Consider the following 27,510-nt stretch of genomic DNA (forward strand, 5'->3'; position numbering starts at 1 on the left):
GTGTAAAAAGTTTCACAATGTTGTTCTGATTCAGCAAACCCAGTGGGCTTTTAAATTCTTCCAAACCAAAAGTTCCTGGCAACTTCCGCAAAACCACCACACAAATATGGTTGTTTGTTTGTTTTACACTTCCTCATGTGGTTCTACAGCTGCATCATCAAGAGCATCCTGACCGGTTGCATCACCGCCTGGTTTGGCAACTGCTCGGCATCTGACGGCAAGGCGCTACAGAGGGTAGTGCGAACGGCCCAGTACATCACTGGGGCCAAGCTTCCTGCCATCCAGGACCTATATAATAGGCGGTGTCAGAGAAAAGCCCATAAAATTGTCAGAGACTCCAATCACCCAAGTTATCTCTGCTACTGCACAGCAAGCTGTCCCGGAGTGCCAAGTCTAGGACCAAAAGGCTCCTCAACAGCTTCTACCCCCAAGCCATAAGACTGCTGAACAATTCATAAAATCACCACCGGACAATTTACATTGATCCCCCCCTTTTTGTACACTGCTGCTACTCGCTGTTTGTTTGTTACCAGTGCATAGTCACTTCGCCCCCACCTACATGTGCAGATTACCTCAACTACCATGCACACTGACTTGGTACCAGTGCCACCTGTATATAGCCTCGTTATTGTTATTCTTATTGTGTTACTTTTTATTATTACTTTTTATTTTAGTCTATCCCTGTAAATATTTTCTTCTTCTTGAACTGCACTGTTGGTTAAAACTTCTTAGGGCTGAGATCCTGCTAACGGGATCGATATGACAACAGCCAGTGAAAGTGCAGGGCGCAAAATTCAAAACAACAGAAATCTCATGATTAAAATTCCTCAGACATACAAGTATTTCACACCATTTTAAAGATACACTTCTTGTTAATCTCACCACAGTGTCCGATTTCAAATAGGCTTTATGGTCGAAAGCACCACAAACGATTATGTTAGGTCAGAGCCAAGTCACAGAAAAACACAGCTATTTTTCCAGCCAAAGAGAGGAGTAAAAAAAATCAGAAATAGAGATAGAATTAATCCCTAACCTTTGATGATCTTCATCAGATGACACTCATAGGACTTCATCTTACACAATACATGTATGTTTTGTTCGATAAAGTTCATATTTATATCAAAAAATCTCAGTATACATTGGCGCGTTATGTTCAGTAGTTCCAAAAACATCCGGTGATTTTGCAGAGAGCCACATCAATTTACAGAAATACTCATCATAAATGTTGATGAAAATACAAGTGTTATACATGGAACGTTAGATGCACTTCTCCTTAAAACAACCGCTGTGTCAGATTTCAAAAAAGCTTTACGGAAAAAGCAATGCAATAATCTGAGTACGGCACTCAGAGACCAAACAAACCAAAAAGATATCCGCCATATTGTGCAGTCAACAGAAGTCAGAAATAACATTATAAATATTCACTTACCTTTGATCTTCATCAGAATACACTCCCAGGAATCCCAGTTCCACAATAAATGTTTGTTTTTGATAATGTCCATAATTTATGTCCAAATTCCTCCTTGTTGTTAGCGCGTTCAGCCCAGTAATACAAATTCATGATGCACGAGCAGACAAAATGTCAAAACGTTCCGTTACAGCCTGTAGAAACATGTCAAACGATATCTAGAATCAATCTTTAGGATGTTTTTAACATGAATCTTCAATAATGTTCCAACCGGAGAATTCCTTTGTCTGTAGAATTGCGATGGAACAGAGATCGCTCTCACGTGAATGAGCATCATGAGCTCAAGGAATTCTGGCAGACCTCTGACTCATTCCCCTCTCATTCGCCCCCACTTTACAGTAGAAGCATCAAACAAGGTTCTAAAGACTGTTGACATCTAGTGGAAGCCTTAGGAAGTGCAACATGACCAATATCCTACTGTATCTTCAATAGGGAATGAGTTGAAAGACGACCAACCTCAGATTTCCCACTTCCTGGTTGGATTTTTTCTCAGGTTTTTGCCTGCCATATGAGTTATGTTATACTCACAGACATCATTCAAACAGTTGTATAAACTTCAGAGTGTTTTCTATCAAAATATACTAATAATATGCATATATTGGCAACTGGGACTGAGTAGCAGGCAGTTTACTCTGGCACCTTATTCATCCAAGCTACTCAATACTGCCCCCAGCCATAAGAAGTTAAGTAAGCATTTTACGGTAAAGTCTACACTTGTTCTATTCGGCGCATGTGACAAATAAAGTTTGATTTGATTGAAGAGGTTCGTGGGTCATCGATAATGAAGGCACCAATATTATATCCAAGGTTCATCCCAAGTTTGCTCTGTGAATGGGAGTGATTAGGCTATTGTTAAAACCTAATTAATGCTCTGAGTGATGATTAGGGTTAGCTGGAGTGCCAGAACGCTCGCCTTGCCTCTTGCATGCATGGGCATTAAATGGGCTGGCTGTTGACTGATGTGTGTGACGACAAAAAACTGCCACAACATCCTTTTCCGAACACCATCTTGATCCCCTTTATGTGGCATTTTAAGCCTGCTTTTCATTAGCATTTAACAGCCTCTTTAACCCAGCAGCTGAATCAGTCCAGTTCCTGCATGGTGGGAAATGGGAACCTGGTGGACAAGGGAAAGCCTTTTCCAAAGCTAAAGAGCCGTATTACCAGGTTCAAATGAGCTCCATTACTCATGTTTAGGACAGTTCCTAGACAGCTATATAGCCTCTGTTCTTTAATAATGACTTTTCTGAACTCTTTGGAGCTCAACCTTCAAGAGTTACATCCTCCATTGCATTTCACCTTCTAATTTGACATCTCCTGTGCTTATGCACACCCTCAAGCCTGACGATATCAGTGGGTTTAAAGTCCTTTTAGTTTATCCTAATAGTCCAATGTTATGACTGATGAAGGGAATCAAGTATCCCATCTCCTGTATGCGTTCAGGGTAATATTGGCTGCAGTTGAAGAGTACTGCAGTCTGTTTCCTGAAAACCACAAACACAATCCTGTTTGATTAATCCCTTGGGTACCTGGGGAGAGGCAGCTGTTTATCTTGCAATTACCCCTAAATGAATCTGTGTCCAGAAGTTTTTCTAAATGCAGCACTTATAGTGCAATTCACAAATGCTCTGCACAGAATTTGCAATCTGCTCATGTTCATGTGAGGTGCTGAAGGTTAGCTGTGATGGAATGCACTAGCATCTTTAAGTACAATGCACCACAGTTCAACTAATCATATCCACAATGCAATTCAACTGTATTATTCTACTTGTTGGCCTGTAACAGTGAGAAGACAGAACATGAAGGTTCGCATCAACGCTACGGGCGACACCATCGTGATGAAGTTTGTCCGTCCCAACCCTGACACCAAGCTGGAGGGCTACATCCTGGGCTACGGCAGCAGCATGTTCTCTAAACAGTTCATCCAGCTGCCTGAGAATGGAGAGCCCTACGAGACTGAGATAGGTAAGACCAGTCTATGGTAAGACCATGCACACACACGCACACATTAACCTATTGACTTTCAGGGATTCATCAGATAGTCATAACATAACAGTGTATATTGTGACTCCAACATACGTCAGTGTGGGGAGAAACCGTTCCTCTGAGAAACCTAGCAACCTGTCTTTGTAGAGCACAGAGATTCTCCAAACAGGGTGAAAAGGGCAGGAGTTACACTAAGCATTCCACAGTGTTGACTTTCCTCTTTAAAGTCCTTTCCTGCAGCTCAATGGGTTCCATTCATCATCAACCACAGCCTCTCATGAGATACATCCCAGCATCCCAGCCCACTACGGCACCTTAGCAGGGCAGCACAGGGCCAGTGGAAGATTACCTTACAGCTTGTGTAGACCATCTATTGAGCGTGAAACCACATACTTATGTTAGAATTTGAATGATACGTTGTTGCTTATTTTTCTTGATACTCCCACTCACTAAAATCACTTGAGTTAAAGTAAACATCGGAGTGTTTTCATAATTAAATCAAACAAATATGGTTCCTTTATTGCTGTTTTGTGTTGATCTGTTCGGATTTATGATAGGCACGAAATGAGAGCAGGTCAGGAACAGGTTTCCTCTTGTCGTATGAAAAGGTCTCAATGGCCATTGGCTATGAAGTGTTAGAGTAGAAAGGAACCAGAGACTAAAGAGAATGGAACAACTCCCTTGGCTGGCTCCCCAATCAGTGAAAGGAGCGCTCTTTGTTCAATGCAGAACAGCTTTTTAGTCACTTTTCCTTGAGCCCTTTCACCTGTGTGAGAGACAACAGAAGTGATCAAACATAATTTCTCACTGGTACAAGCTGTGACCTTCCACGTACAAAAACAACGACGACAAAGAGCTGAGTTAAATTGGTCTCAGGTGCCCCTCCAGAACACCTGAGAGAGCCCAGAGAGATCCAACGAGAGAGCAGAGGGTAGACAGAACCTTCTCAGCAATAATGGCACACGTAGTAGTCCAATAGGATATGGTTGTGTTACTGTGACTCTCTGGGATCCTCTTCTGTGCTGACTCTTAACTTATTTAAAGTGTTTCCCCACACCCAACAGTTTGCTTTATTTTAAGCAACCAAGTGACTATCATTTGTCCAATGCCCCACCCATAACATTGTGCCAGCTTCGATCCATGCCAGCCTGCTCCTGCTCCTGGCATGCCAGCTCAGGTGCTCTGGCTTTATGTTAATCCATTGAACACCAGGACCTAGTCAGGCCCTTGGTGCTCCACCCTTCACATCCTGTCTATTTTGTTCTGTACAGTTATTCGTTAATGAGCTCGCCATTCTCATGCAATAGAAACACAATATTTTTGGATCACTGTTTTTATAGCACATTGAATCCAAGCGGCCAGATGTGTCTTAACTGTGCTCCAGATCCATACCCATATTTCACCCCTCCTAGCTAGCCTCAGACACTGTTTGCATTTGGGCAAGTATTATAACAATAGACAACTGTTAGATTGTGGGTGGATAATATAAACCCCTTGAGAATTTACTGTATGTATTAAAGTCTCTACAGGTTGGACAACGTTCCATTGTTCCGAGGAGTTCAAGCAACTCTGCATTTCAATTTACCATCCGAACGACTGTTTGTTTTCATCTGTTGTGCTTAAAGTCAAGCTCTTTCATCTGTGTATCTGCTCTGTTTCTGTTTACAGCGGATTTGAATAGTTTCAGCCCATCTCCTTAACACCAGAGACCTGGCTGGGTAGTGACTCACCAGGCGTCAGCAGGACTCTTTCTTCCCAAACCCTTCTTTCACTGCCCAGGACAATATTTCCCCCCTTCTGGTATATTCCTTTTTCCATGACAGAGAAATCAATGTGACAACGTTTTATTTTTTAACCTTTCAGACGCTGAACCCAAGTATCTTGTTGCTGTCCAGCCAATCCCGAGCAACGACGTAAAGAAACAATGCACAGGTACCTGCGGCAGTCTGTCTACGCATCTAAAAGATTAAATCAGGTCATCAAATCTGTTGCAAATATAGTGTATGACCCTTGACCTTTGTCCTCACAGGAAAGGTCAACCTGGAGAAGCCACTCCACCTGGTTATTGGCTCCGTCACCCCAACCTCTGTGCTGCTGTCCTGGGGAACCTTCCTGAAGACGCCCTACGAAGCAGGCAACATCATGAACGACTGTTTGGAAGACGGGTGAGTTATACCCTACCGCACCGCCAGCCAGGCATCTGGTTCCAGTTCCATGTTGCATTTCTCAGGCCAAAGCTTCCACAGAAACAGCCTCACTCAGCTCAAAATGGATGACAGGTGAATGCAGTTACACACTGTTAAGGCATTCAGACTATCTGCTTTTCACAAAAGAGAAGGATCTAGTTGAAATCAGGTGCACACACTGAGATCTGAATACCAGGCTGTTATTGCTAGCTATATATAAAGATGACATACTGTATGGAGACTTGACTAGATTTAAACTCATACCGTGCATTCAATGTACTGTGCCGTCGAACCTTGGAGGATTTATGATGCATAACAGTTCTGTAGAGAAACGTTGAGGAAGTGTGCCATTTATTTTCTATGGAAAATGGAGCATGGGAATGGACCGAGGTCTTTTCCAACGCAGGTGTGTGCCGGAGTTGACTGAGAATACATGGACTGTACTGCTGGGACACAAACACACTTTTCCATCACTCGATTTATGCTCCACCTTAAATACATTCTAGAATTTCCCCCACTCCGTAAGTTGGAGGAGTCGTTGGAAATCTCAACCTAAGTTACAGCTGAGAGTTCCCCCTTCTATCTGGTGGCTTATTAAAAGCTTAATATCAGTTCCTTCTGTTTACTGCTTGGCTACTGCCGGCAGCGTTACCCAGAAAGACAATCCCTGAGGGCATGAAAAGGGATCGGTTGACACTGACGAGATGACCTGAGATATCGGAGCCAGAATTAACAATAGCTAACGGAGGAAGCTTGTTTAACATATTAGTCCCTATGGTTCATCAGACCACAGCCGTAGAGCTGGAATAGCCACCCATACTGTATGATGTGGAGCACGCCTGCTGTGCTTTGTTGGTCGATGAGAAAAGAAGGCAGAATTTTCCAAAGGTTAGAGTTTGCCATAAAGATGCAAAGCTACTGTACAAGAATCAGCATGTTGTTTACTGTGCCTTGTTTGTCCCTCCCATGCAGACACTACACCGTCCGCTACAGGGAGAGGAACAGGAAGTGGATCTACCAGACCTGCCCCACCAGCGACACTGTGGTTGACAACCTGAAGCCCGACACCCCATATGAGTTTGGGGTCCGCTCCAACAAAGACGAACGCAGCGGAATCTGGAGCAAGCCTGTCATTCACAAAACCAACATGGGCGCAGGGTTGGGTAGGTTACTTTCTACATGTAATAGTTACTAGTTACCTGTCCAAAATTGTAATCAGTAATGTAACTTTTGAATTACCCAAACTCAGTAACGTGATCTGATTACTTTCAGTTACTTTTAGATTACTTTCCCTTTAAGAGGCATTAGAAGAAGACAAAAAGGATCCATCAAACACATTTGTTGTGTCATCAAAGTGGTCTCTGACTTGTGGTCAGACTTGCTCAAGTGGAACAAACGTAAACTTACCGGCTTCTTTTCAATGCTGAATTGAATGCCATTGAGAAAACAGAAAGGTGTCATAATGTATTTATTTTTTGAGCAAACATCCTTTCCGAAAGTAAAAATAATCCAAGAGGTAGACATATACTTTTTAAAACGTATCTGTAATCTGATTACAATATTTCAGCTGGAAATGTAACTGATTACATTGACAGTTACTTCCCAACCCTGCATGGGCGGTATGTACATCATACTTAAGAAAATGAAAATCAGAGAGTTCAGGCAGTACCTCCTCGTTTTATTTTCGAAGAAGTCTGTAAGAAATCTTTGTGTCTCAAGAACAAAAAATAAAACATCCATATCATGTGAGCCATTTTGTGTTTTATTGTTCCTACTTGCCAGACTTTCAAAAGATGACCTACCGACACTCTCTTCTCAGAATAGCAATTGTTTACATCTTCTTCTCCATGTTTTGCAGACAAAAGCGTCCAGAAACCCTACAAGCACCGGACCCCTATTGTGAAGCCAATGGTATGTGCTGTGTTTGTTGGCCATACAGCATAAGAACCTATGACCTACGGGACTCTCAGTCTCTGCATTAAATCGCTTCCACAGGCATACGTATTCTCACACTACAACTTTACCCTACCACTCATTTTTATTTCTTCAAGAAAATATATTTTTATTTCCTGCTGTCACTGTGGAGGGAGAATATACAAAGGTGGTGAGAGGGTGAGAAGCAGAGCATAGCTGAGCTGTATAAGACCAGAGTAGAGTAGATAAACTGCTGTCTGCTTACCCTGTCTGACCCCAGCACCCGGCCTGAGAGACTCTTTAACGTGGGTTTAAGAGGGTCACCCTCACAGACCTGCTGTGACAGGCAGAGCATCGCAAATCAACACATGACACGCTCGCGCTGACATAGTCTTTCCGCCTACTCACAATCAATCAATCAATCAGATGTATTTATTTCTAAAGCCATTTTTACATCAGCAGATGTCACAAAGAGCTATACAGAAACCCAGCCTAATCCTTTTTCCAATCTCTTTCATGGTGGCTATTTTGATTTTGTAGCTTTAATGCAAGTGTGACTGTCATATGGCCCTTGATCTCTCCTGTGTGAGTGAGTGAGTGAGTGAGTGAGTGAGTGAGTGAGTGAGTGAGTGAGTGAGTGAGTGAGTGAGTGAGTCTAAGTCAGGTACCAGTAAGTGAAGTGTAGACAGCTTACCATAAATGTTTTCTGGTGAAATGTCTTTTCCAGGCAGAAGTCAGGAGTGATGTATGTGCCGTTAAGGGAGGCTGAAGGGCACGTTAGGTACGCTAGATATCTCAAGGGAGACTCCCAGTGATGTAGCACTCAAGGGGAGACAGCACAAAGCACAACGCTATCCTCACCATAAAACGAAAACATGACCTTAGCACGGGTAGCGTATTAGCGTTGACATATGAACTGTGGCTGTGGATCTGGTGGCAATAAAAACGTCCACCAACTGTAGATTGTTTTTGTTTCCCAGAAACCACCCATGTCCCGTGCACTTTTCCCACCTCGTCCAGGTAAGCCATTTCCGTGTAATCACTTGAAACCAGAACTTTTATATTGCATCCAAATGAAACTGCGAGGAATGCTACATGTCCATATGCATGTCCAGGCAACACTGTTACCTAAGCTTTATTCCAATGTACAGGAATGTAGAGTATGTCATGATATTGTTCCAGGTGTATAAGTCCAGACAGCTAAATGCTACTTACCCTTGTTACACCTGTTTTCTGAGGAAATAGATGCATATTACACTGTTTTACACTGTTTTAATATGGTATAATGCCTATGTAATGTAAAGTGTTGGTTTACAGAATCACTACTTTAGACATAGGGAGTATGTTGTAGCTACTTGAAATCCTGCCTATCTCCTCTTGATTCCCTTTCTCTTCCAGTTATTCACAATAAGACTCAGCCTAGACTCCCTCTGACCAAAAACCAAGGTTTCCCAGGAGCTCCCAAGACATCTTTTGGTGATTACTCTCTCTCTCATTCTAAAGCACTTAACTTTTCACATTGTTTTTTTTATTGTTGCCAAAAACACTACTATTTTCACTGTCTTTAAAGACCTTCTGTGGTCAAACACATTTCCTGCCCTACACCTTCGCTACCTTTGCACTTTGTTCCTATTCACACTTTATGAAACGTGATATTATTTTCTACAGCACCACCAGAGAGACACCTGGAATCTAGACCTGACCCCCGCTCCAATGAGCCTCAATGGCCACAGTTCCCACTGGGTAAACAGAGACTGACATTTTGAATCATATCAAGCTTTATTCGCAGTCAGTCATCGCTTGGCTATGTCCACTACGCTGCTGCGAGGGGAGGGGTGGGCTGGGGTGGGGGGTGAGAACCGCAGCTGTTCGTTGTGATTGGCTGCATGCTGGCATGCCTTGAGTCCACTGAGAGGTAGAAAGTCCCTGGATCGTGGAGATGGTGGTGGCACAGGACGGTGCCGCCACAGAGTTGGAAGTATGCGCGTAAGTTTCTGCCAGAGCAAATGCGAAGGGCACGCATGACGGTGATTTTGTTTTGCTTAGACCTCAGGCCCTGTGAGAGGATTGGCTGCTTGTTTTGCTCAGTTTCCCTCCATACTGTATCAGTCCAACTCTGCACTTTATCTTTACCCCTCTCTCTCTTCCACTCTTTCTTTCTTTCTTTCTCTTTTTCTTTCTTTCTTTCACCCATAGCTCATCCATTGATCTATTCATCCATCCTTTTTCAATTGTTCTGCTGTTTGTTCCTCCCATGTCTATCCCCACAACCTCTGTGACTCTCTCTCTCTACAGCAGTGTCCATCAAAATCCATAATTTTATATGTTTGTGTCCACACACCATGACGTCTTTCTTGACATCAGTCATCTCAATCATCTCTCTCCATGTTTCATCCCTGTCATCTCATTGGTTTACAGAGTTGTTGCACTTAAAGCCAGTGGCAATGCTGGGTTTAAACAGTCTGCATGACAACACTGCATGCAAAAAACGTGCTTGAATTTCCCATTAGGGAAAGGCAGCACAAAGTTGCCCTGTACCCCTTCTGTCCCTCTAAATACTCCTTCCAATTATATTTTCAAGACTTTGTGTGTATTTCAATGAGGTACAACTACATTATGTGACAAAGTTAAATCAACCTGAATCCACTATTTAAAAAATAAATATAACTACAATCTTATACAGTCAATGAAAGGCATCCAGAGACATTCATCTCAGAGCCAAAGAGATGGATTTGAATGCCTGTCTATGAACTGTTGATATTGACCTCAAATATTGGGCATCAAAATGTTCCATAAGGTATGTCCTTATAGGACTCCATAGATTCCAGTCCCCATAATCAAAGTTGACCTCCCTCTTCTCTCTCACCCAGACGGAGGAAACAGTATTAGAAATGCTTCCTCTCATCTCGTGGACCTCCCTCCTGCCCCCCCCCAACTCCTGCCCACCAAAACCCCCAGTACCTCCTCTGCCACCCATGTCCTTAACAACCCCTCTCCACCCGGTGAAAAGCAACAGGGAAAGACCCAACCCAGGGGACCTACTAGCGCCACAGTGAAGCCACATAACCCTTCCTCTGGTAATTTCCACCTTTCAACTCTCTTTTACCTTCTTCTTCTTTTAAATAGTCTGTAATGTCATGTTAAGGGCATCAGAGTATACTCTGGTACCCCTCAAAAAAGTTATCTAAAATGCCTAACTCTCTTCGGAGAAAGCGCCTAGATGTTTACTGAAACCGAAAGACGTACTAGTATCTAAAGCTATTAGGGACATTTGAACTTTTTATGAAGTGAGGCAGGAATCCTTTGCTTTCCTTTACCTCAATGGGTAGTCTTTGAGAGTGCTGCCCGAGTAACAGATAGAGCTTCCTTGCCTATCTTGAATTTCTCTACAGACCACTGTAACCCAACCCTCCAGAAACAGATAAAACAATTTTTTTCCCCACACAGCTCTCAGCGAAACACAGAAAGGAGCATCACTGCTAACCCCCGCCCTGGGCAGTGAGAAAGCCAATAATAACAACTTAGGTAACGATGACCTCATCGTATGAATGCCCTCACTGTGTTTTGCCTCAGCTGGTCTACGTACACTCCGCTGTCTGTCTGCTGTCCACTGTGTCAACGTCATCTCAGACCACAGCTTCAGTGTTGTTGTCCAGCTTTAATGCACACTCATTGGTCCACAGCTTCAGTGTTGTTGTCCAGCTTTAATGTACACTCGTTGGTCCACAGCTTCAGTGTTGTTGTCCAGCTTTAATGTACACTCATTGGTCCACAGCTTCAGTGTTGTTGTCCAGCTTTAATGCACACTCATTGGTCCACAGCTTCAGTGTTGTTGTCCAGCTTTAATGCAGACTCATTGGTCCACAGCTTCAGTGTTGTTGTCCAGCTTTAATGCAGACTCATTGGTCCACAGGTCATGATCAGGAGTTGGACTGAATGCCCGTTATTGCACCATCCACCACATTATCAACCACATATGCTGCATTATCCATATCTGCATGGCATACACAATCTGACAGTCATGGTTACGCTGCACTGCTTAGCCCCAGCAGCATCTATGACTCTATTCCTCAAGATTGTGGAAGCTTTAGGATGAAAAATGCTTGAAAGATCCTACAGTAAATATTGTTTGCGTCACTAAATTAATTAAAATTACACAAAAAACATGCAACACTTATAACAACAAGGCTAACATGAGTTAAGAGCTCATGTTAGGGAACTACAGTAGATGCCTTCAATCAAACTACATTATTGAATGCTGCAGATTTATTTGAGAGATCACTGATTGAATCATCCTCACTAACCCCACTGTTCCACTCCTAAGGGCCGTGGCTCCCAGCACACCTGAATGGCACAACAGCATTGTCTTTAACATTGAGACTACACATTGTAACAGGTTCTACAATTGTTTTTGTGGTTTTCTAGGTCAAGGCAGCCAGAGAAATTTGAAACCCCATGGCCCGGCCATCACACTGATAGCCAGGACCATGAAGTCTCCTGCTGCCACAAACCCTCTCTTTCCCTTCACTGATGGCTCAAGACAAAATACCCCATCCTCCTCTTCCTCTTCTTCCTCATCCTCCTCCTCATCCATTCTTCACAGGTCTAATAACTCATCACAGACCTCCGGAACAACAAGGGGTAATGGAATCTCTCACCCTCCCCTTTTCCTTCCTTCCTTCCTTCCTTCCTTCCTTCCTTCCTTCCTTCCTTCCTTCCTTCCTTCCTTCCTTCCTTCCTTCTTTCCTTCCTTCCTTCCTCTCCTCCTCCTCCTCTTCTTCTTCCTGCTCCTCCTCTTCTTCTTCCTGCTCCTCCTATTCTTCCTCCTACTATGTAATCTCCTTTTGGTTTTCTTGAAATCTCCCCTACCCCCACAAACCCTGTGTAACCAGTGTGCGTGCAGTACTTCCTCCAAACCAACCACACATGTTGTCATATCTGGGCAAGATTGAGATTAGGCAAAGATTGCAGAGTTGGTTTGGCATCAAGTGCCTAATTTCACCCTGCACAACATGTAGAGAGCGTGATCAGTCATGCTTCGACGTAGCTTGTCATCTTCGCGGTCAAGATTTGTCATGGCTGTCCAATCTATCCATCTCTCGACTCTCGCACCATCTGAAGAAGTCACTGCTACTTTTAGAAAGATCTGTCAGATACGGTCAGCATGTCGTAGATTCTGGTTGCAGCACGGGTCAGCCATGTTAAGACAGAGCTTTCCACTGTCTTTGGGGAAACACGTTGTTCACTTGAGGCTGAAGCTCTGACAGGACTCTCCGCTGGTCCATCACATACTGTATAACACGCTACCTTTCCACACAAAATCACATCTGTTTTTGTCCTGTCTTTTTTTCTTCTATTTATTTTCCTCCTCACAAGGCCAGTTGGGAGATTCATCTCAAATCTGTTTATTTCCTGAAGAATTAAGTCTGAGCTAACAATACTAGTCGATTCAGTGTTGTTGTCCAGCTTTAATGCAGACTCATTGGTCCACAGCTTCAATGTTGTTGTCCAGCTTTAATGCAGACTCATTGGTCCACAGCTTCAGTGTTGTTGTCCAGCTTTAATGCACACTCATTGGTCCACAGCTTCAGTGTTGTTGTCCAGCTTTAATGCAGACTCATTGGTCCACAGCTTCAGTGTTGTTGTCCAGCTTTAATGTACACTCATTGGTCCACAGCTTCAGTGTTGTTGTCCAGCTTTAATGCAGACTCATTGGTCCACAGCTTCAGTGTTGTTGTCCAGCTTTAATGCAGACTCATTGGTCCACAGCTTCAGTGTTGTTGTCCAGCTTTAATGTACACTCATTGGTCCACAGCTTCAGTGTTGTTGTCCAGCTTTAATGCACACTCATTGGTCCACAGCTTCAGTGTTGTTGTCCAGCTTTAATGCACACTCATTGGTCCACAGGTCATGATCAGGAGTTGGACTGAATGCCCGTTATTGCACCATCCACCACATTATCAACCACATATGCTGCATTATCCATATCTGCATGGCATACACAATCTGACAGTCATGGTTACGCTGCACTGCTTAGCCCCAGCAGCATCTATGACTCTATTCCTCAAGATTGTGGAAGCTTTAGGATGAAAAATGCTTGAAAGATCCTATAGTAAATATTGTTTACGTCACAAAATTAATTAAAATTACACAAAAAACATGCAACACTTATAACAACAAGGCTAACATAAGTTAAGAGCTCATGTTAGGGAACTACAGTAGATGCCTTCAATCAAACTACATTATTGAATGCTGCAGATTTATTTGAGAGATCACTGATTGAATCATCCTCACTAACCCCACTGTTCCACTCCTAAGGGCCGTGGCTCCCAGCACACCTGAATGGCACAACAGCATTGTCTTTAACATTGAGACTACACATTGTAACAGGTTCTACAATTGTTTTTGTGGTTTTCTAGGTCAAGGCAGCCAGAGAAATTTGAAACCCCATGGCCCGGCCATCACACTGATAGCCAGGACCATGAAGTCTCCTGCTGCCACAAACCCTCTCTTTCCATCCACTGATGGCTCAAGACAAGATACCCCATCCTCCTCCTACTCTTCTTCCTCATCCTCCTCCTCATCCCTTCTTCACAGTTCTAATAACCCATCACAGACCTCTGGAACAACAGGGGGTAATGGAATCTCTCTCCCTCCCCTTTTCCTTCCTTCCTTCCTTCCTTCCTTCCTTCCTTCCTTCCTTCCTTCCTTCCTTCCTTCCTTCCTTCCTTCCTTCCTTCCTTCCTTCCTTCCTCTCCTCCTCCTCCTCTTCTTCTTCCTGCTCCTCCTCTTCTTCTTCCTGCTCCTCCTATTCTTCCTCCTACTATGTAATCTCCTTTTGGTTTTCTTGAAATCTCCCCTACCCCCACAAACCCTGTGTAACCAGTGTGCGTGCAGTACTTCCTCCAAACCAACCACACATGTTGTCATATCTGGGCAAGATTGAGATTAGGCAAAGATTGCAGAGTTGGTTTGGCATCAAGTGCCTAATTTCACCCTGCACAACATATAGAGAGCGTGATCAGTCATGCTTCGACGTAGCTTGTCATCTTCGCGGTCAAGATTTGTCATGGCTGTCCAATCTATCCATCTCTCGACTCTCGCACCATCTGAAGAAGTCACTGCTACTTTTAGAAAGATCTGTCAGATACGGTCAGCATGTCGTAGATTCTGGTTGCAGCACGGGTCAGCCATGTTAAGACAGAGCTTTCCACTGTCTTTGGGGAAACACGTTGTTCACTTGAGGCTGAAGCTCTGACAGGACTCTCCGCTGGTCCATCACATACTGTATAACACGCTACTTTTCCACACAAAATCACATCTGTTTTTGTCCTGTCTTTTTTTCTTCTATTTGTTTTCCTCCTCACAAGGCCAGTTGGGAGATTCATCTCAAATCTGTTTCTTTCCTGAAGAATTAAGTCTGAGCTAACAATACTAGCCGATTCAGTGTTGTTGTCCAGCTTTAATGCAGACTCATTGGTCCACAGCTTCAATGTTGTTGTCCAGCTTTAATGCAGACTCATTGGTCCACAGCTTCAGTGTTGTTGTCCAGCTTTAATGCACACTCATTGATCCACAGCTTCAGTGTTGTTGTCCAGCTTTAATCCACACTCATTGGTCCACAGCTTCAGTGTTGTTGTCCAGCTTTAATGTACACTCATTGGTCCACAGCTTCAGTGTTGTTGTCCAGCTTTAATGTACACTCATTGGTCCACAGCTTCAGTGTTGTTGTCCAGCTTTAATGCACACTCATTGGTCCACAGCTTCAGTGTTGTTGTCCAGCTTTAATGCAGACTCATTGGTCCACAGCTTCAGTGTTGTTGTCCAGCTTTAATGCACACTCATTGGTCCACAGGTCATGATCAGGAGTTGGACTGAATGCCCGTTATTGCACCATCCACCACATTATCAACCACATATGCTGCATTATCCATATCTGCATGGCATACACAATCTGACAGTCATGGTTACGCTGCACTGCTTAGCCCCAGCAGCATCTATGACTCTATTCCTCAAGATTGTGGAAGCTTTAGGATGAAAAATGCTTGAAAGATCCTATAGTAAATATTGTTTACGTCACAAAATTAATTAAAAGTACACAATAAAAACATGCAACACTTATAACAACAAGGCTAACATGAGTTAGGGAACTACAGTAGAACTACAGTAGATGCCTTCAATCAAACCACATTATTGAATGCTGCAGATCATTTGAGAGATCATTGATTGAATCATCCTCACTAACCCCACTATTCCACTCCTAAGGGCTGTGGCTCCCAGCACACCTGAATGGCACAACAGCATTGTCTTTAACATTGAGACTACACATTGTAACAGGTTCTACAATTGTTTTTGTGGTTTTCTAGGTCAAGGCAGCCAGAGAAATTTGAAACCCCATGGCCCGGCCATCATACTGATAGCCAGGACCATGAAGTCTCCTGCTGCCACAAACCCTCTCTTTCCCTTCACTGATGGCTCAAGACAAGATACCCCATCCTCCTCCTCTTCCTCTTCCTCATCCCTTCTTCGTAGGGCTAATAACTCATCACAGACCTCCAGGACACCAGGGGGTAATGGAATCTCTCTCTCCCCTTTTCTTGTCCTCCACTTCCTCTTCCTCATCCTCCTCCTCTTCCTCCTACTATGTCATCTCCTTGTGGTTTTCTTGAAATCCCCTCTACCCCCACAAACCCTGTGTAACAAGTGTGCAAGACTTCCTCCAAACCAACCACACATGTTGTCATATCTCGGCAGAGATTGAGGTCAGGCAAAGATTGCAAAGTTGGATTTGCATCAAGTGCCTAATTTCACCCTGCACAACATGTGGAGAGCGTGATCGGTCATGCTTCGACGTAGCTTGTCATCTTCGCGGTCAAGATTTGTCATGGCTGTCCAATCTATCCATCTCTCGACTCTCGCACCATCTGAAGAAGTCACTGCTACTTTTAGAAAGATCTGTCAGATACGGTCAGCATGTCGTAGATTCTGGTTGCAGCACGGGTCAGCCATGTTAAGACAGAGCTTTCCACTGTCTTTGGGGAAACACGTTTTTTCACTTGAGGCTGAAGCTCTGACAGGACTCTCCGCTGGTCCATCACCTCCTTTTCCTATTTATTTTCCTCCTCACAAGGCCTGTTGGGAGATTCATCTTTAATCAGTTTTTTCCTGAAGAATTAAGTCTGAGCTAACAATACTAGCTGCTTTTTCCATAACAGTCACTCTTCTTCTCCACAGCCAGTGGTAAGCATCACAAAGGAACCGGCCTCCCCAAACCAGTCGTTTGGAACAGACTGAGAATGGGTAAAAAGAGCTGATATTTCTCCTTTGTGTCTCTCATCCATTAACCCATACAGTTTGTTGGCGTTGTGGCGGCATCATCAACCAATATCGGTGTCCTTCACCCATTAATTTTGTTTGTCAATAATGTGTCTGTCTAACCATCCATCCATTCATCAGCCCTGTCTGTCTATCCATACGTTGCCATCTGTCCAAGGGTCTTGGTGTTCTTGGTTTTAATGCAAGCTTCTGCAGATTCAATGCTGTTGCAGGCTTCAAAAGCTTATGACAACGAGTAATCAAATGGGTATTAAGTAATCACTGCTCTTTTTAGGGAGGTAAGCCTGTGTTAGTACCCATTTGTGGTGGTGGGGAAACTCAGTTTATGTTTTCCAGGCAGAAACTGAAGCAGTTTCAGAGGTCTTCAAAGATCAGGCTCTTTGTATGCCGAGCTACATAACCGATGCTGTTTCTCTGTCACAAACTGGCAAACTGGAAGTCAAATCAATGTTGAGCTGCTTATGGTTGGGGTTCACCCTGTGCATGATTGTATGCATGTCAGTCCTGTACTGTCCTCATTGAGCATGAGATGTGGTTGGGTTGTCTATCATCATCATTCACTCTATGTTTGTGCTCTGTTTCATGTTATGGTCAATTGGTTGTGTCTTTACTGATAATGCAAAACAGTGGAATACTCAACGAGGATTCTTTGAAAGATATTAATTGATATGTTCAGATACCATCTATGTCTTCAAGTGTCTGGACACGCCACATTTCCCTCATAGACACAATAGGTTTGGGAATAGGTTTTAATCTTAGTACTTTTCCTGCAGCAAACACAAACAACTCGCTGTTGGAGGACATAAACCCTGATGTTTTGGGCCGTTCAGGCTTCTCTTCCATTGAGGACCAGTTCTATGGTAAAATGGCATGAATCCAGTCTTATCTGCACCCAGCGCAAAGCTTCCATCTGACACACGCTAGCTTCCATCGCCATCATTTCCGCCCAGACTGCATGAGTCGGCCATGTTGGATGTAAAATACGTCTTGTTTTGATCAAAACACTGGACGACCATCACTAAGAATTCGACCAAAGGCTTCAGTTCAGACGGGCCTTTGGAAAATACTTTCCTTTTTTGGAAAGTATGACGTCTGAGGGTCATTAGCTCATTTTTAAGAACCTTATTTTGGCGTGTTTCTCACCAAGCTTTGCACTTTCTCTTACCACATGTTAAGAAATAAAGTGTTCTATAATAGCCCTGCCGCCGTGTAATGAACTTGACGTTTTGTTTGGAGGGCGGCTCAAATGTTATTTTCATCTATTTTCCTGGGTAGGTTCCACATGCTTCTGGCGCGATTACAAGTATTGACTTAAGAAGAACAATAATCTTCACAGGCTAGTGCATCACTGTGGAGGTGCCAGTGTTTAGAGTACCCATCATGCAATCAGGAGAGCATGGCATCAGCTTTTCATCAGCTACAGGAATTCAATGTTTGCATTTGGTTACAGATTTGTGTTTGTATGAACTAGACTTAGTGGACTAATATTTTTGCATGAATAGACAGGTCACAGTGCAAAGGCAGAAAAAGTCAGCAGTCAATAATGATTGTGTTTGGTGGCTTGTCACTTGATCATGCAGTCCCCTATGAGCAAGCTTCACTGCATGTTCTGTACCCTGTGAAACATTTGTAATCTTTATTTATGCTGGTTCCATGTGGCTAGAAAAATGCAATGTTTTACGATTACGTAGAACACTGTCATTGCAGAGAAATATCTATTCTTACTCCGATTTCAGTAGAGTCACAGTTTTATAAATGTACAACATATGCTATCCTGAATGACAGCATGAAAAAAGTTCGGGAAAGCTTTTCTTTTTAAGTAGAACCATGTTTTCTAGAAACTGTAGAGTTGGATAAAGCAGTGCTAACTGCAAACTGGCAGTATTTCAAACATGGATATTTACATGTAATTGATGGAAAGTAATGGACCCATATTGTTTTATATTACCAGCTAAAATGATTCAGAGCTACACCAGCTTTTATGTACTGGGGCTTTGCATTTAGCATATTTTCTTATGGATTAGGACCAATTCCTTGATTGTGAAGAATTTGGCCTCAATGCAACAGAGCGCTATTTGGCAACAGGTTAAGCATTTAGTTCTGGGTAACTTTCAGAACATGTGTAAAACCTCAAGAATTACAAAGGATTGTTCATGTTTTAAGGTTCATTGGGCGTAGGGTATGGGGTTTTACCATCCATTTATTTATACAGTCCATATAGAGTTCCTCCCAGGCATAAAGATGCCAAAATAATTTTCCACCTCTCATGGTCATCAGTATGGTATGCTATCTAGAACCTAAAAGGGTTCTTCTGCTGTCGTCGTAGGAGAACCCTTTTTGGTTCCTTTACACAAAAGGTTCTACCTGGAAGCAAAAAGGGTTCTCCTATGGGGACAGCAGAAGAACCCTTTTTGAAAGCTTTTCTCTAACAGTGTATGACAGATGGTGCATGTCAGATACGTGATGAAATCCTGCTGTTTTCTCTAGATATTGCCGATTGTGTCAACAATGGTCAAGTTATTTGGGTTATTCTACAAGTGGCGGTGAAAGAGTGTTCCACTGTTTTTCATTTAAGATGACCTCTTCAAGGCAAATAACACCACCAGAGAGACGAATGAATGGTTCTCGCATAAATTGTAATGTTTAGTGGTTATGTGATTGACTGTTGTTTCCTTTGATTTCTATTTTTCAGGATCTCGTCCGTCCATTCCTGTCAACAAAAAGACCAACCTGGTTGGCAAACCTGGTGATATGAGTAAGGTTTAGTTGGTTGTAATAATAACACATAATTGAACATTGAGCAGTTTTCTATACATCATCCACTGCCTGAAATGGGGGGTGTACACACCAGTTCCAAAACTCCATTATAAACCAGCTGTTAGTGAAAGAGTATTTTGTCACCATGAAGTTTGTCATTTGGCTGAGCTTATGTTTACAACCTCGAAAGGCACTTTTCCTCTAAGCAAATATAGAAATATTGAGAAAGCCAAGAAAAACGACAAACTTTTTTGTTGTTGTAAACAACGTGCTTTCCAAACTCTGTTCTCTACAGACAAGCTGAATGTCTTGAAGCAAACAGACAAGGCCTCCATTTTGAAGAAGTTTCCATCAGTGACGGCTAAACCTGCCAAGCAAGACCGCAGACACACAACAACGACTGCACCATCAGTCAACGGTATAACCGATCACAATTCAGAGCTAAATTATGTCCTAAGTAGACCTACATTATTGGTGCCCCATGTGAGGACAATCCTTAAATGTGTTTTGTGACAAGCATATCCTTGTCCTTTCTCATCCTCTCACAGACATCTGGTTTGAAACCTGGGAGAACTCCTCATTATTCAGCTCCCTACCAGCCTCTGACGTGGACGCATTGGGAAAGAAACGTTTCGTTGGTAAGTAAAAAACCCTTCTGGTAACTATCATGTACTTCTATTGTCCCTGGCAGAAAATGACTACATGGTCGATTTGAACCAGTAGATCCTTTAAATGTGATCTCTCTTCCCTAAGCACCCCATGTAGTCTACAAGACGGACAAGAAACCAGACGAACCTTGTTCCATCACCACCTCTCTCAGCTACTTTCCAGAGGAGGAGGGCGGGGAGACAAACGTGACAGCCCCGCCCAAGTCTCCGCCCTCCAACCTCACCGTGGTAACGGTGGAGGGATGCCCCTCCTTCATCATTCTAGACTGGGAAAAGACTGACAACGACACCACAGGTGGGGACACTGTACCTGTCTTTGTACTCCAACTACAATGCAAATGCATAGCAACATACACCACCGTTCAAAAGTTTGGGGAAACGTAGAAATGTAATTGTTTTTCAAAGAAACACAAAAAAAATCCATTAAAATAACTTCAAATTGATCAGAAATACAGTGTAGACATTGTTAATGTTGTAAATGACTATTGTATTTGGAAACGGCTGATTTTATATGGAATATCTACATAGGCGTACAGATGCCCATTTTCAGCAACCATCACTCCTGTGTTCCAATGGCACGTTGTGTTAGCTAATCCAAGTTTATAATTTTAAAATGATCTTTAGAAAAACCCTTTTCAAATTATGTTAGCACAGCTAAAAACTGTTGTCCTGATAAATACAGCAAGAGCAGGAGGACAAGTACATTAGAGTGTCTAGTTTGAGAAGGCCAGCATCCCGGAGTCGCCTCTTCACTGTTGACGTTGAGACTGGTGTTTTGCAGGCACTATTTAATGAAGCTGCCAGTTGAGGACTTGTGAGGCGTCTGTTTCTCAAACTAGACACTAATGTACTTGTCCTCTTGCTCAGTTGTGCACCGGGGCCTCCTATCCCTCTTTCTATTCTGGTTAGAACCAGTTTGCGCTGTTCTGTGAAGGGAGTAGAACACAGCATTGTACGAGATCTTCCGTTTCGTGGCAATTTCTCGCATGGAATAGCCTTCATTTCTCAGAACAAGAAAAGACTGATGAGTTTCAGAAGAAAGTCCTTTGTCTCTGGCCATTTGAGCCTGTAATCGAACCCACAAATGCTGATGCTCCAGATACTCAACTAGTCTAAAGAAGGCCAGTTTTATTGCTTCTTTAATCAGTACAACAGTTTTCAGCTGTGCTAACATAATTGCAAAAGGGTTTCTTATGATCAATCAAAAGTGTATCATTTTACAAGGCTAACACAACGTGCCATTGGAACACAGGAGTGATGGTTGCTGATTATGGGCCTTTGTACTCCTATGTAGATATTCCATTAAAGAATCTGCCATTTCCAGCTACAATAGTCATTTTCAACATTAACAATGTCTACACTGTATTTCTGATCAATTTGATGTTATTTTAATGGACAGAAATGTGCTTTGAAAAACATGGACTTTTCTAAGTGACCCCAAACGTTTTAACGGTAGTGTACATTGGAAAGTGTGACTCTGAATATTGGGATACTTGGTGAATTCTTGAATTCAACAGTGATTTCCTGGTTGTTGTGTAGAATATGAGGTCATCTCCACGACGAAGGGACCAGATGGTACTCAGGTGTCCATCCTGACCACCAACCAGACTCACACTGCAGTGGAGAACCTCAAACCCGAGAGCAGGTATATAACATCTTTGTGCCTGTGTTTCAGATTGATACAACACATTGTATTCTCTCGGTATGCTCTCTCTCAGTCCTCAGACGGTAGCTTTTTTCAGAGCTTTGAAAAAGTATGAAAATGCATGCACTCGCTACCGTAAGTCTGCTAAATAACTCAAATGTAAATGTTTGTGAAGCTTAAACTTTCTGAAAGGCTTTCGTTCATGGAAATAATACAGAATTGAATTATTCATTGTATTATTACTACTTTTGTCAGAAGGATTAGCTAGCTAGCTATGTCTGGTTAAGATCAGGACCTGACGTATTTGGAGAAGAAAGGTTCTTCACGTGTGGGGAGCAGAGGAGGGCCGCCACGCTCCCTAGGTTTTTAATGAAACCTGAATATGGGACTATTTGACATTAAAGAAGTGATAGAATATAAACCAGGGCTTCCTGTGAGCTGAGCCTGCTGAGGCTGCTGGCACGTGGTGGACCAATCGCTGTGTCTGAACATCTCATATGGAGGAGACATTAGCGACTCTCTGGCTCTCCTGGCTCTCTGGACTGCACTGTCTAGAGAAGAGATAAATAGGGAGGCAATACTAGAGCCTCATTTTTCCTTGCTGTAACAACAAGGCCGAACAAGAATACACTACGTTTCCATCAAAATACCGTGTCCACTTTAAACGCTGTGGATTAGAGGAAAATGTGATTCTGTGGAAATGATTGCTTGCAATTGGAAATGGAGCGGAAATTGGAATCTGGAGCGAGTCGGTAGGATAATCGCTGTGAGACCTTCTGATAGTGACACTTCCTGCTCTTACCTCACAGCTACGAGTTCAAGGTGAAACCCAAGAACGAGCTTGGAGAGGGGCCACCCAGTGAGCCTGTGTCCTTCAACACTGAATCAGGTACAGTATGGGCCACGTTGTTTTCTAGGCCAGCACTAATAGGCCTCCTTAAATGACACAAGAACTTGGTGATTGGTTGTTTCGTTGAATCGCTGACTTACACCATTACCTATTCAGGAGTCAGTTAAAAGTTCAAGAGCCACATCTGGCCTTTTGCGTAGGCCATCTGTTGACAAGGTCAGGCATTTGGTGTTAAACAAACAAACAAGCATCCACTAAAATACGCACGTACAAACGTACTAACGCACAGCCTCGTCAGCCAGCTCCAGTCATGTCTGGCGGTCCACCACTTACCGGTGTAGGGGTCTGTAATTAACTAGCTGTTGTTAACCTAATGATTTCAGCATGGCCCCTCCATTTCCATAACATTGGCTGCTGCCTCTCCATGTAAACTGCCTCCAACCCCAGGAGTGCTGTCCGACTCAGCTCTCCCTCATCTTGCATTGCAGCTCACAACACACTCAATCAAACTCACTAATACAACAGCGTATCACAAATGGCAAGTAGGGAATCAGGTCATTTTTATGTTTCTGGGAGGACCTCACCGCTGGGCCTCATTGGCTCACAGAGGCTTACCCTCTATGTGAGAGATGAGGAGGAGTTTGAAGGCAGATGATTTGTCCTGGAGTCTCCTGGAGTCCCACACTACCATATCAGACTGTCTCTTCAGTGCCAAAGTGGACTAAATTACTTGCAATAGATTTTGTATGGCTTTGCTACAAGACGTGTGGTTTTGTGGTCTTTTATTTAGGAGAAACTTATTTCAAAATCTTTTGGAACCATTCGTACAGTCTATTCTGAGAAGAAGACATTTGAAAGCACCTACTAACTCACATTTCTCTCTCTGCCTCTTTTTCTCCATGTCTCCATCCCTCCGTCCTGCAGCGGACCCACGTGTGAGTGAGAATGTCTCAGGTAAGCCCCTCAGTCTGTGGTCTGTCCTGAGCACCGGTCCCAGGTGACACATTCCACCAGGCTGAATGAATGGATGATCTAATGAAGGTCTGGCCTGGCACAGTGAGAGTCTGTGGAGACTCAGGCCACAGTGCCCCAGTGCAGCAGTACACTGCTCTCCATCCAATATCTATGAGCTCACTTCTTCCACGCCCAACTCACAGCCAGACCAAACATTTACACAGCTAAATGAATGGAGACATTTTTATTTTCCCTTTCATTTCATCAGTAGTAAAAGGCTGTGATACACTAAAAAGACAACTCTGATTGGGAATGCAAATATACATTTGGGCTTCTACTTCTAATCTCTATTTTCTTAATTATTATCTTTGTTTCATGCTTCATGCCTTTGATATTCCACATTCTAATATTTTGTTAACTATTTCCTGTAGGAAAAGATGCCATCTGGACCCAGTTCCCCTTCAAGACAGACTCATACTCAGAGTGCAATGGCAAGCAGTATGTGAAGAGGACCTGGTACCGCAAGTTTGTGGGCATCCAGCTCTGCAACTCCCTCCGATACAAGATATATCTGAGTGATTCTCTCAACGGTCAGTTCTGCTTCCGGCGCTCAGTGTCTATAGTACAGTACAGAACAGTACTGTAGATCAGTTCAAATGGCCATCCCTTTCGACAACTTTTTCCCCTAATAACTTTACAGGTAAATTTTACAACATTGGGGACCAGACTGGCCATGGTGAGGACCACTGTCAGTTTGTAGACTCGTTCCTGGATGGAAGGACAGGAAACCAAGTCAGGGCTGACCAGCTGCCAGCAAGAGAAGGTACAAGCTACAGCACTGACACATCTATCTTTCAATTGTTGGATTGAGAACCTGTTAAGAATATGCTTAATATCCATGCCTGAAAACAACTACATTTTCAGAATGTCTAAAACAACTCAAAGTTCAGCCCCTCACTTCATTTTGTTTGTTACATACAGGGTATTACAGGGCTATGAGACAAGAGCCTGTCAACTTTGGTCAGATAGGAGGGAACTCTCACGTCACCTACGTGTCATGGTACGAGTGTGGAACGGCCATTCCTGGCAAATGGTAGGACCCCCCCAAAGCTGTCTGTGGAGAAGCCCGAAGGATATACAGTACATATCAAACCGGCTGGGAAGGTGGCAGGAAGGGTCCTTCTACACATCCAATCAGTCTCTGGATGCTACATATCCCCATCCATCCGCCTCCGAACCCCAGCCATGTAAAAACCTGTACAGGATCTCCGGGTCAGGTTAATATAATGTCCATATGTAATAGCCTTATCTTATTTATCAAACATGACAAAAAGTCAAACGGATAAAAAGAACATAGTATGAGATAGATGGAGAAACTTCTAACAGTGTGAGGTAACAAACATTCAGTAGGTATCTTTTTTGTTTTAATAATGGGAAGCTGGCTCCCTGAAACTTATTTTGATAACGTGTATAATATTATTTATCAAAGTGTTTGATGCCATGTTCCGAGTTCTAGGAAATGGGTTATAATGCAAGGCTTTTGCTGTACAGTACGAGTTGTAGAGTTTCAGACAACCTGCCGGAATTTCATGGTTTCATTCAGTGACCGATTCATGGTGCAAGAATTGTTCCATAATTTGGTCAGTCTTAGGGCTCTATTCAATCCGTATCGCTGAAGCTCAGCGTTGCGGCGCAATTGAAATTTAAAGGCAATATTCCCGAGTTAGCGGAGACTGCATTCATGGTAAACGCTGCATATGTCGGCTCAATGGGAAATGACCTTCACATTTCCATCACGCAATCTGTAACGCTTCAGCGAAACAAATTGAATCCAGCCCTAGTTCAATATACACCTTCAGAGAAGATAATGCTGTAAATATTAACATGAAGTCCACTCTCACACATATCCACTAACCAGTGGAGGCTGCTGAGGGGAGGACGGCTCATAATAATGGCTGGAACGGAGTGAATGGAATGGCATTAAACAGATGGAAACCATGTATTTGCTCTATTTGAAAACATTCCACTAATTCCCCTCCAGTCATTACCACGAGCCCGTCCTCCCCAATTAAGGTGCCACCAACCTCCTGTGCCAGTAGTTCATTGTATGAATGTTGACCGAGCAAAGTCACCTAAAACCAAAAACAAGCATTGGAAAATAAGCACACACGCAGAGGACGTCTCGTACCAAACCAATATTTCTCATTCATTAGCCCTGATATATGGGGTGGCTATGCATGGGAGGTCTTTACACTTGCAATTTGCACAGCATAAATATATTTATATGTATATGGAGAGAAAGTATTTTTTCAACTAATTTTTTCAAAAGACACGTCCCTTAAAGCGAACGCTCATACTTCACAGTGTTCCACTGGCAACATTTTACAACCTCTGATACAACACGTTGTATATATATCATGTTGGAAAATAAGAGGGATATCTTTCCTTCTTACTAGCCTTGATAAATGGTACAGAGAGGAGTCCTGTTGAATGATTTCTTAGTTTTGTACAAAAATACACTTTTGGCTCAATGCGCTTGCAGATCAGTGTTTTCATACCTGTTTTTTTATGGAGAATGTTTGTCATATGGAACTGTACTCTTGTTTTTTTAAACATACTTTCATTTCTGTATCTATTTTCAATAATAAAAACAGAAGTTCTGTTACTTTTTTATTTAAAAAATATGTCCTTGCCATTTTTCACTTTGGGTAACTAGAGTGATAGTGTTTTCCAGTTGAAGGAGCGTACAGGTGGAACTTGAAAAATAAACTGCCTTCCTTAACTGGGCTGCTCTATTTCATCCATAGAATTTCTATTAGGTCTAAAAGAAAATGTAGTGGTTTTTATGGTCTGTCTATGTTGACATGAGATGTTGACCACCACTGAGCCGATCCCCTTACAGCTCATACATCCTGGTGTACTTTCCCCATGTCAGAGTAGAACCACATCGCCAATTAGAAAGATCAACAGACATCCATGGATTACCACGCTTTTCCAGAGAGATCCCAACGAACGCCAAATTCAACACAGGGACATTCTTCGAAATCGCAGGGGCAAGGGGAAAAAAGGCTCTCAATGTCTGTATTAGCTTTCCAAGAGAAAGTTATAGTCTGGGCATAACAGCTAATGTCACATCAAGGTGAAGCGTTCCCTCAAATAGGACAGTAGTCTGATCCCAGGAACCTGACTGCATCTCCCACAGCTGACCTACATACACTTTTAGAAGCAGTCTTTCAAAAGGAAGTTCAAGTTATGTCACTCTCATACAAAACCAGCAGGCTAAATACTGCTAAAATAAACACTATACAAAACCAGCAGGCTAAATGCTGCTAAAATAAACACTATACAAAACCAGCAGGCTAAATACTGCTAAAATAAACACTATACAAAACCGACAGGTTAAATACTGCTAAAAAAAACACTTTATACAAAACCAGCAGGCTAAATACTGCTAAAATAAACACTATACAAAACCGACAGGTTAAATACTGCTAAAAAAAACACTTTATACAAAACCAGCAGGCTAAATCCTGTTAAAATAAACACTATACAAAACCGACAGGTTAAATACTGCTAAACTAACCACTTCATACAAAACCGACAGGTTAAATACTGCTAAACTAACCACTTCATACAAAACCGACAGGTTAAATACTGCTAAACTAACCACTTCATACAAAACCGACAGGTTAAATACTGCTAAACTAACCACTTCACACAAAACCGACAGGTTAAATACTGCTAAA

The 27,510-nt window shown here is 42.8% G+C and overlaps 1 protein-coding gene across 30 annotated transcripts; it reads left to right on the forward strand.

Moving 5' to 3' along the window:
• The first annotated feature begins 569 nt into the window (after window positions 1-569).
• On the forward strand, window positions 570-26,546 carry LOC110527193 (target of Nesh-SH3). Of its 30 annotated transcripts, XM_090239924.1 has the most exons (25): window positions 570-3,433; window positions 5,318-5,386; window positions 5,484-5,619; window positions 6,613-6,803; window positions 7,499-7,551; window positions 8,535-8,574; window positions 8,953-9,030; window positions 9,223-9,297; window positions 10,425-10,631; window positions 11,002-11,079; window positions 11,980-12,195; window positions 13,974-14,189; window positions 15,921-16,124; window positions 16,789-16,854; window positions 17,664-17,750; window positions 19,583-19,645; window positions 19,943-20,065; window positions 20,196-20,285; window positions 20,401-20,610; window positions 21,855-21,960; window positions 22,770-22,849; window positions 23,735-23,764; window positions 24,196-24,354; window positions 24,465-24,587; window positions 24,746-26,546. In XM_090239924.1, the coding sequence occupies exons 1-25, from the start codon at window positions 3,181-3,183 to the stop codon at window positions 24,859-24,861; spliced, it is 3,069 nt and encodes a 1,022-aa protein (XP_090096050.1). In that variant the 5' UTR covers window positions 570-3,180; the 3' UTR covers window positions 24,862-26,546. The 30 variants fall into 30 exon arrangements, with proteins under 30 accessions (XP_090096050.1, XP_090096052.1, XP_090096054.1 ...); XM_090239926.1 differs by lacking the exon at window positions 17,664-17,750; XM_090239928.1 differs by lacking the exon at window positions 15,921-16,124.
• The last annotated feature ends 964 nt before the right edge of the window (window positions 26,547-27,510 follow it).

This window comes from Oncorhynchus mykiss, chromosome 7 (genome assembly GCF_057628025.1).
Source record: "Oncorhynchus mykiss isolate SJ-2025 chromosome 7, ASM5762802v1, whole genome shotgun sequence".
Lineage (NCBI taxonomy): Eukaryota > Metazoa > Chordata > Actinopteri > Salmoniformes > Salmonidae > Oncorhynchus > Oncorhynchus mykiss.

Bases quoted from the DNA above. Each gene is read 5' to 3' on its own strand.
- LOC110527193 (XM_090239924.1), top strand. From the start codon at position 3,181: ATGCACCACAGTTCAACTAATCATATCCACAATGCAATTCAACTGTAT. The intron at 8,575-8,952 runs GTAAGCCATTTC...TTTCTCTTCCAG, and splicing joins ACTTTTCCCACCTCGTCCAG to TTATTCACAATAAGACTCAG. The intron at 19,646-19,942 runs GTAAGGTTTAGT...TGTTCTCTACAG, and splicing joins TGGCAAACCTGGTGATATGA to ACAAGCTGAATGTCTTGAAG.